The sequence below is a fragment of the Antrostomus carolinensis genome, unplaced genomic scaffold (genome assembly GCF_000700745.2).
Source record: "Antrostomus carolinensis isolate BGI_N321 unplaced genomic scaffold, ASM70074v2 scaffold10950, whole genome shotgun sequence".
Taxonomy (NCBI): Eukaryota; Metazoa; Chordata; class Aves; order Caprimulgiformes; family Caprimulgidae; genus Antrostomus; species Antrostomus carolinensis.
The window spans coordinates 6,354-16,598 of NW_010287726.1; the positions used below are offsets into that span (position 1 = coordinate 6,354).

A 10,245-nucleotide genomic window follows, 5' to 3' on the forward strand; every position below is an offset into this window, starting at 1 on the left:
GTCTGGAAAGGTAAGCATGTTAATCCTGAAACACTACATTCAGTATTTCTAGTAATGAAGAGTTTAGAATTACATCACCAAGACTGATGAAGAATGAAATCACTACCAAGATGACTCTCCGAGGCAGGAACACAGCATCTCATCACTGTCAGTTAAAGGCAGAGGAATGGATTACGCTTGTCAATCAAAGATTAAAATAAAGACAACTAAAATGTCCAATAAGCTCTGTGAAACTACTCATGGGGGAAATTCATTCAAGCACTCGTTTGTATGTCCTCAAAAATACTCGGAATCAGTCTCAAGGCTGACTGTATTAGCAAGTGTAACGTGACTACCACGCAGTGCACACGAGGCTAGAGCAGCCGCTGCTATCGCGTCTCCTACCCAGCCAAGACCCCGCGCAAAGGGATGGGCTGCAGATGGGCCATCCTGTCACTACAGAAAGTTCAACCAGTCCTTTTCTAGGCACTGAGAGCACCTAGTCAACTAGGTAAGTGAGTTTAAGATCACATTCCCTCTTCCCCACAGAGCTCCTTCTAAGAATATCTTCGTTACATCGGAACTAAGAAAAATCCACACAAGCCGAGTCGTTATGTACAAAGGAATCGGGTCTGAAAATACTGATCTAAGAATCACAGCGAGTTGCTTATCGACTCTGACACAAGACAAAGCTTAAAACCCAAACCCACGCAGCTTTGATGCAAGCTTAACATACAGGTATGAAGAGTGCTGCACTGTAATTCCACAGTCAGAAGTGTGATGTCAGAATACCCACAGTATAAGATTACATAGTAAAGTCACCAAGTTATATTATATTGCTTGTTACCTACCTGTACGCAGTCGGCAATGAGAATCTTGGAGCAAGCAGGAATACTACATCCGGGTCCTAATGTCCATTGCCATTTGTGGTACTACGTTCCTCACAGTTATGAACTGCAGAAATGCTGGCTAAGTGCAGTTATGTAGCAGGCCACTAGTTTAAAGTGTAAATTGCAGTCTCAAACTCCAACAAAAAAAAAACTTGCTGCCACAGTAAATGGTTGCCAAGGAGAAGCCAAGAATTTTTCTACCACAAAAATACCACAAAATCTCAAAAGCAGTTTCAGTTTCTCATCAGCTGTATAAATGATTAGTGTAATGTGTCTACACCAGAAGATAAGATTATTCCATATTCATTTCTGAGAAAGCATGAAGATAACATGTATAACGACACCAGTTTCTACAGGCTGCAGTTTTATAGATCTAAGGGTTAAAATGGGCTCAAATTTTGATAAAACAAGCTAAATTGCAACAGCCAATGTCCTCCAAGTCCAGTACAAAAAGGTGTTATGTGATCCAGACCAGCCAAAAACAGGTCTGACCAATGAAGCGCTTTTCTAAATGGTTTTAAAGATTCAATTATATAAATCTGATTTTATGAAAAAAAAAAGTCCAATACTTCAAAGGAACAGAAAGAACATACCTTTCTCACCTCCCACATTTAGCAACTTTATCAGGTTTTAAAGTTGACATGTTTGCCAGCTTTTAAGACATCACCTTTAAAAGGTCTGGAAAAGAAGTTGGCTAGTTAACTGTCTGCCTGTTTAATACACGCCACTCGAAGCAGAACTTGTTTTAGAAATTCTGCTTATGCAGCTACAACAGAGCTAGATTTAACCAAACTTTCAGATGTTTTGAAAACTGCCAAATCTTAGGATGTATTTACTCATCATGGTTTTGCAACTCGGCTATTTTTTAATACCTAGCAACAGTAGGCTTACGTACAAAACAGGGGTACCAAAAGACCACCTCTGTAAGGTACAAGGACATCAGCATCCTTCACTCTTCCAAGTTACAGAACTACAAAAGAACATTCTTTAGGATATGCACCAGCATCTCTTTAATAAAGAATGACATGTAATCTGAAAAATAAACTGAAAAAATTAATTTAATGTTTACGTTCAGAATTCCCCATCTCAGACACTTCACCTTTTAGCGGGTGTCCCAGGAACACCCTCCAGAAAACAATATGCATTATTTAACACTACTGCAATAAAAGCAAATTGCATCGGTCCTGCTCATTTTTAAACTAAGTATCCAATACAAGTACTCCCAAATACTTGGTCCACAGTTTAGGAATTGCCATTTCAGAATTTCCTGAATAGCAATTCATTGTTGTTAGCATGTTATCAAACCCCCAAACTTTTCTGGGAAAATAAGAAGCGTTCACCAAACAAGCTGAGTTGCTATTTAGTGAGCTTAATATTCCAAGTCAGTGTTACCTGGTATCAGCGTTTCACAACATCCCATTTTTTGTTCATTTAAGGTGTAACACCACTTACAGTCAGTACTTCAAGAGGGATCATCTGCATTCTAAAATACTGCAATCTGACACTAAAAGTTTTAACCACAGAGAAAATTTAGCATAGAATTTAGAATTAGCCAATGCTTAGCACAAGGAATGGAAAGGTCTTTGGAAGATTAAAGCTACTCACAGAATACTCAGTGGTTGGGGAATCGTGTGAAGGTTACAGCCAAACTAAGTTTACTCTGTGCCAAGCAGGTTGATGTACCCTGCGTTAACACCAAGGTATTTTACACTGGGAAATCATGTTCCCAGCTTATCTGGTACAGTGTCAATATAAAGCAACTACCTGATCAATGAGTCCAGAATGCTTTGAAATTCTTCTGGGGCTTAATAAAATGAAGAGGAAGCTAACAAATTCATCAAATCTTCTACAAAAGAACCTTAAAGGGAGTTTATTTGTACTGTGTGGTATTAACTATTAAACTCCAGATTCAGACACTACTTTTGATGCATTATCTCCAGACATCAATAATAAAAGAGCGATAACCATCATGCAAGCAAGCTAAATTCTGTATTTTTACAGACAGCTTTTTAGGATTTGCCCACCAGCTACATGATTTAAGAATAGTTCCTGCAGTCCCCATAATACAAATAATTGTATTCTGAACTATGCAAATTAGTCCACTCAATTAGCATGAGGACATAAGCAAGTTAGCCTTAATGACTCAAGAAAACACTTCTGGTCTTTTTGCCAAGCATTTTCAGGTAAGCATACAATACGGAGCAAGGCCAAATCCTGTCATCTCAGACAGCTTAAGAGCATAGAAATATCACATTAACAATCCTTTAGTTAGGAAGTCAGCCAATACAAGTCATTCTATGAATTTATTTTAAAATAACCATTGCTCATCTTCTGCTTAAAGTCTTTTAAAGATTCCAAGCAGTAACTGCCAAGGTGGTAAGTGCTACCATCCCACCACCCATTATCTGTAGCTAAAGTATGACATTCATTACGTACTGCACTGCTTGCAGCGTAGCTTTAATTATTGTATCTTACAGCACTTGCAAGATATCTGTTTGCTTCCTTATTGCAGCACAATTAATGCTAAAAAAAAATAAATCAGCACCTACTGGAAAGTCAGGCTCCTATTTGACCCAATCTTAAGCTAGAGGCATTACAGGAAGAGATCTCACTCTTCACTCCAGTTCCACACCCTGGTCTAGTTCGACCTCTACTCAAGACTCTTGGGTTTACTGCAGGTGTGGGATTTAAGCCTCGTACGTTTAACCACGAATGGCAAGAAGAGTTACTACATTTAGTTTTCTATTTATTTGAAGCACAGTAAAAAAAAGTTGGTACACTTTGGGAATTCAGTGGCACAAGGTACACTGCCATCAAGTTAAGGGACGTTATACATCAAAAAAACAGCTAAATTTGTTTTGAAACACTGCATTACATAATTAAATTGTACTCGCCCAAACAGACCACTTACAAATATTAGGTCAGTAAGTTTCTAACATCCATAAAAACGTAGCTTTCTTACTAAAATGCAAGAATTAAAAAGTTGGTGTCTAAACAAGACAGACAAAAAACAAACTGGAATGAAACTACAGGTCACATCTAAAATCGGGGCTTTTTGTTTGGGCCTTCATATTCTTCTCTCCCTCTACCATATCCTGTTGGTGTTCCAGGCCCCATTCCTCTAGGACCCTGGCCACCCACAGGCCCCGCACCTCCCTGCCCAAAGCGTTCAGGACGCTATTGGAAGAGAATTAACAGTTCATTATATGTAGTTGATGTCCATGTGTGTTAAGTATATATTTTTAGAAGGTTCCGTAGTCAAGGTTCGTCGATACAATCACCATTGAGCCGATCCACAGGTACCGGGAACATAGAAAGGAAAAAAGGGTAATTTAAAAATTAGTTTATTGTAAATACATGCCTTGAGGTATGTTCCCACTTGATGCATTTCTCATACATCTGTTACAAAGAACAGATCTTCCCTGCAGTGCTAGAAATGTAAGCATTAGTGCAGATGTGAATTAACAACTTTTCCAAATGAGCTCTAGCAATTTTCAACCAAGTTAATGCAAACAGCTTGCAAACTTCTCACCTTTAGAGCAGTAAAAGCTTAGATTACATCACTGTCATTTCCAAATAAGCCTAGCCAGAGAACCAATCTTCAGTTCACTGAAGTATGAGCTGACATTCATCAAATGTCATTGTAAACAGAATGCCTACTCACCAGTTAATGGCATGTGCTGCAATAGAGACCATGTGCTTTTCAAGATGGGGTTAAGACTACGGTCTGCTGACTAAACTGCAGAGGCCTTTAGGCAGTAACCAAAACTGATTGTGAGCACTACTGGATTGCAAGAAGAAACAAAAAAAAGGTGAAAAAAAAAAAAGCTAATGACCAGTGATTTACCTAACCAACGCAATTGCTCCATCAAAAGACTTGCATTTGTTCAAACCCCACGTACTCCGCAACTGCTGCTGTGTAATATGCAAAACGTGTTCAAACAACTGCAATTTTTTTCTTTTCCAGTGTTTCCAGTTAGAACTATGCACAAAAGGCTTGTGTGCAACCAGTCAGTATCTCCCTTCCCACCCCACCTTCACCACAAGGTCTTGGAAAATTCACAACTTCACAGCACTGAAAGGTTTCACACCGAGATGTAAAAGCTTAAATTACCCTGCAATAAAGCAGAGGCTTCAGGTATTTTCACTAGTACCTCTAGTTTCATGTGCTTCATTCAGTTACTGTATCAGGAGGTGTGATCAGCATTCAATCTACAGAACTGACAAATTATCAAGTCAAAGATAGCTTTAAACTTTCCTTTCAAGTAAGTTTTCCACTCCTGAGTAATAGAACAACGGTAGGTTGTTTGTTACAAAAGGTATCTGCAACTGAAAAGTCACACTTCCAGTTCTTGACTTCTGAAAGTCAGTTTCAATCCTTCCAGGAAAGGAATTTCAGAAAGATTACCTAGGTTCCTTCTGCCTAATTCATGGCAGTTTAGCTCCATTCTGTTTCAAAGGTATCAGCCCAGAACTGTGACAGCACTGTGTGGCAGAGATCCCCATCCTAAGAAACTCAAGGTATTTAAAGCACCTCACTGTCACACCTTTGACCACATCACGTTTTCAATTATGACACAAGTTCAGCATGCACCTGTACCATGATTTTCAGGAGAAAAATGTACACAGCATTCACCACAGACTGCCTGACTGCTCACGGGAAACTTAGGAACTGCTTAAATATCAGTAGATTAGAGAGATACATTCAGGCCAACGGCACTGTCTACTGAATCAATGATGCTCTGCAAAGTTATCATTCCCAAGATATGGCTCCCCAAAAAAAACCAGAAGACACCTGACAAGCTACTGCAGTAGCTCACCACATTAATCCAGAGGCCTAAACCCACCCAAAAATAATTTAGTTCAGTTTGTGCTACAAAGTGTACACCCTTTCAGGAGGGTGAAAGCACACCAGTATCACCACCTAAAGCACACATTTCCATCCTGCCCATTCAGCATTTCTTTAACCTACCCCCATATTGCTTCAGTGTGATAACACCAAGCAGGCTCACAGCCCCTTCACACCTTTAGTGTGCCAAAAATAGTACAGTTTGGAAACATACCTCAAAACATGAGATATGTCATAGCTTTAACAAACTCTACCTACAGAGTCAAGCCCAACACGGGAAAACAAGAGCGGGCTATCATTCCTTTGTGAGACAGGAACCACAAAATGGCCACAGGCAAGGATCACTGGAACGTGCCTCAAGCTAAAAAACAGCATTTCTGCTCTTCTATGGCAAATATCAGAACACAGAGTAAGTGATGTGCTGTTCACCACTGATTACTTAAGTTAATCTGCTGCTGAAATAGACATGAGCGCAGATTTGTGCAGTAACAGCATACCCATACCAACATGCATCAACCCTAACTAGGCTTGGAAGGGTCGAAAATAAGTGTAGATACACAACAGAAAGGATAACAAATACACAATGTCAAAATACTGACAAGCTACTACATCATGTAGTTTATGAAATTTGTCAGATTCTCTAGAATTTATTAAAAAATCCTTCCAAGCCTAACAGTGATGCAGAATTTCCAAAGTCCAATAAAGTCAAGAGTTAATTGCAAATATGCTTAACAGCACATTTGAATTCACTTACAAACAACTTCTGTCTGTGTCAGCCACCATAAGGGTTAAGAACTAATCTAGTGCTAAAACTGCCACACTAGTCTTCGTGTTAAACACCTGACAAGAGAGTCAGCAGTTCACAGTGACATTTACACAACCATCCCAACACTGGTAGAGAACTCAATTCCCAACCGCAACATTTCCCTCGTGCTAAACTAAAGCCACCACAGGATACGTTACCATGTCACTTCCCATCATAGAACCACTCATGGCTGCTTGGCCAACTCCTGGATTAGCTTCATAACCTATTCCGCCACCACCTCCAAGAGGTGGGAATTTCTGGGCTGCAGAAGCATAAGGATCTAAGAAAGAGAAATATATCATCATATTCTGACAATTTCCAAATTAAGCACATCAAGTAATTATTTAAAAAGTCTTTACCTCCCATGTTCATTGTGGTGGCACCACCCATTCTCATGTCTCTCTCCCTCTGCATAGAAGAAACAACTTTTAGCACAGATGATCAGCTGCTGAAACCCATACCTTTCAGAAGATAAAGCACATGTACAGCCAACTACTACGATTTCACCTACACAGAGACATCATGTTACCTAACCTAGAGGGAACAAAACGCATCAATCTTGAAAATACATCCAAAAAATTCCTGAACATGGCAATGGAACCAAAAACCATCATGACTGAACTTACTGGATCCATGTAACCCATTCTACTATAATTCTCTTCCCTCTGTCTTCTCATTTGTTCTTCCATCTCTCGCTGGCGTATCATCATTTCCTCTTCCCGCCTGCGGCGCTCCTCCTCCTGCCTGATCATCCCAAAGCAGACTGTTAAACCCCGGGAGTGGAACATGTTTGACACTTACCAACACTTATCACTTGCATGAGCAATGTAAAAGGCACTGAACAATTACACTTAAGCAAAAGAAGATACTCTACAATGTTCAAATACTCCAGGAAAAAACTTACACTGCAGTTCAATTTCTCACACACAAAATGAAGCAGCAATGGTGTTTCTTGAGAAATAAAAACTTTCACATATAAGTCATTTTAAATACAAATGTAACATTGAAAAAAACAACAACCCCATGAAAGGGAAACCAACCTGAGCTGAATTTCCTTGCGTTTCTGCATTTCTTGGTTGTGGAGTTCTTCCATACGTCTCAGCTCCTCCTGACGCCGCATGAGGTCTGTGGAAACCAAGTTTGTCAGCAGCTATTTCACAAACTCACGTCAGATTTCAACTCAGATTTGAATCAGATCAACCTCATTTGCACTAGGGCAGGCAGCTGCCTTCCGAGTGTCACAACTCTTAATAACCTAAATAAAAACTGAAAAACTACCAGTTGCTCCTTTTTAAGCCTGAAATTCTGAAGTTAGGAGGAGGAAGCATGAATTTATTCATTAAACCATCAAACAGCCGTACATTTAAGTTAGCATTTAAAACATAAGATGATACAAAACCCAGAGACAATTACCTTGACGCAACAGGTTTGCCTGATGCTCGTGATAAGCATCTTCCATCTCACTTTCAAGTTTGTCCTTGGCATCTTTCATATTTTTTGCCACTTGCTCTCTCTGCTGTTTTTCCATTTCATCTAAAGATTTCCACCTCTGGGAATATTCAAATTCAAAACTGCCAGGTTGAGCAAAACGGGGAGGAGTCTCTCTTTCCCTGCAGAAAGGAAGATGCTCGTTCAGAGTGGGCAAACCGGGAAACTGAAGGTCAATCAAAGATCACAAGCAGAATTATCGGGGAACATCAAAGGAGCCCTGAAAACAGCACCTTGTAACTATGTGACAGAAACCTTGCTGTGACAGAATGCTGATCCTAGCACAGCATTTTACACTTAAAACACCAGCTTTTAACAGAAATAAATTCTACAGCTACCATAGCAAATGTGGAGACTCCTGCACTATCGTGTCCAAGCACATCTTCCCACTTCCAGTAGTTCTACTGCATGTTTATCTTGTTCTTAACTTCTTCCTTAGACATCCCAACTGCCAGGTGCAAAATCCTCAAACCACTATGTGTCAAAGGCAAGTAATAATCTCCACTTTAACTTAAAGAGTTTTCAAAATGCCTGAGGGCCAAGGGTTTATTTTGTCATATAAAGAAAGTGGAGTCTAAGATTCAGTAATTAATGGAAGAAAACTAGGAAAGTTCAAAAGCTTTCCATCCATCAGCAATGTAAAGTACTTCAATGTTTTAGGAACACTGCACTAACCTACACTAGGTTTTGTCTTTGAACAGACACCAAGTCTGAACTGTTTGTAGTTTTTGGTCAAAGCAAGTTAACTTTTGCACATTTTCTCAGACAAACAAGACTGCCTGGATCTTCCCCCCACACTCCCTTTTGTGATCTGGGGAAAGACAACATTTCTACAACGAACAGGGTTAATATACTGATCCTAACCTAAAACTGCTGCTTAGGAAAAGGTTCCTATAGACTCTCATCTACTCTTCTGTGCCCAGTGGTCAGCTTCATCAGGCAAAATCCAGAGAGCACTGGTTTTTATCAATCATGCAACAAGTTAAAATTTTACTTAATTTCTCATTTCATATCACAACATGAGTTTGTAAATTCCCCATGGGATCATCAACATGAGATACACCTTCAGTGGGATGACAGTTCTCAACAACAGGATGAGCAAACAGTTCAAAAGTCTGATTTTCAAGTTTCTTCATATATCAAAACATCTGTTTTCACACTGCTATTCAGGCTTTACTGTTTCTTTGTGATACAGTGTAGAAAACTGCTGATGGAATGCTCTGTGAGACACCAAACAGATCAGTATGTTACACCATCTAAAACAACCCAAGGACTGGAAGTGCTACTCAAAATTCAAAGCCTGTTTCTGAAAAGATTACTCCATCTCCTTCAGAGTCTGGGACAACACTACATACATCACCTCTATACTCTTTACACCAAAAGACAGTGCCTACTTTTGATACATTGGATTCTTCTGAGCAAGCTTTTCTGGAAGACCGTCTTCATCATCCAATTGTTCCAACGGTTCCACAATAACTGGCCTAGGAGTGCTGAACAAAAAAAATACTCATTTTACTTTCCCATAAGAATCTCTATTCTGAAAAACTAGAAGCTGACAATTTTATTCAGCTTAAAACTGAAAAGCCTAAGCAGCAGCATACTTACGTTGTCAACAAAAACACTCCCTCAGTACACCGTTCAAAGGCTTTTCTTGCAGCTGGCTTTGATGCAAATTCAACAATGCCTTTTCCTGTTGATCGACCTCGATCATCTACAATCACAACAGCTCTTTCCACTGGACCGAACTGGGAAAAAGCTTCCTCCAGCAACTCGTTGGACACGTAGGGTGAAAGATTACGCACTGAAAGAGCAGCAGCATGTGTGGCAAACCGAACACGAAGCTGTCGACCCCTCATGGGGGTATCATCCAGTTCTGCCTTTGCAATTTCTGCAAGAGCTCTGGATTCCTGAGGGAAGTTCAAGATCCAGTTTTAGAAAACCAAGTTGTAAATTACTATTTTGCAAGAATTAAAAGGGATGAACGTACAGTTCGAAAGCCTACCAATTTAATGAATCCAAAGCCTTTCCCCTTGTTGATAAAAACCTCTCCTGGCTCCCCATATTTGGCGAACAGTCTTTTAAAGTCTTCGTCTGTTATATCAGCAGGTAAATTCCCGACAAACAAGCGGCAACGCTGAGTATAGGTCTTCTCCCCGGGTCGCCTCAGAAGAGAGAGGTTTGCCTTAAATCCCTATAAAGAAGCAGAGCAGTTGGAGCCACCCCTGAGTGCAGCC

At 39.9% G+C, this 10,245-nt stretch overlaps 1 protein-coding gene across 1 annotated transcript; it reads right to left on the bottom strand.

The window, feature by feature from the left end:
* Nucleotides 1-3,602: 3,602 nt before the first annotated feature.
* SFPQ (splicing factor proline and glutamine rich) lies at nt 3,603-10,202 on the bottom strand (the record flags this gene model as incomplete). The annotated part of the gene is made up of 9 exons (XM_010163968.1): nt 3,603-4,046; nt 6,682-6,803; nt 6,883-6,931; nt 7,150-7,267; nt 7,564-7,648; nt 7,937-8,133; nt 9,406-9,501; nt 9,617-9,918; nt 10,014-10,202. Coding segments are annotated over 9 exons (1,296 nt in total), but the record flags the coding sequence as incomplete, so codon positions are not given.
* Between the last annotated feature and the right edge of the window lie 43 nt (nt 10,203-10,245).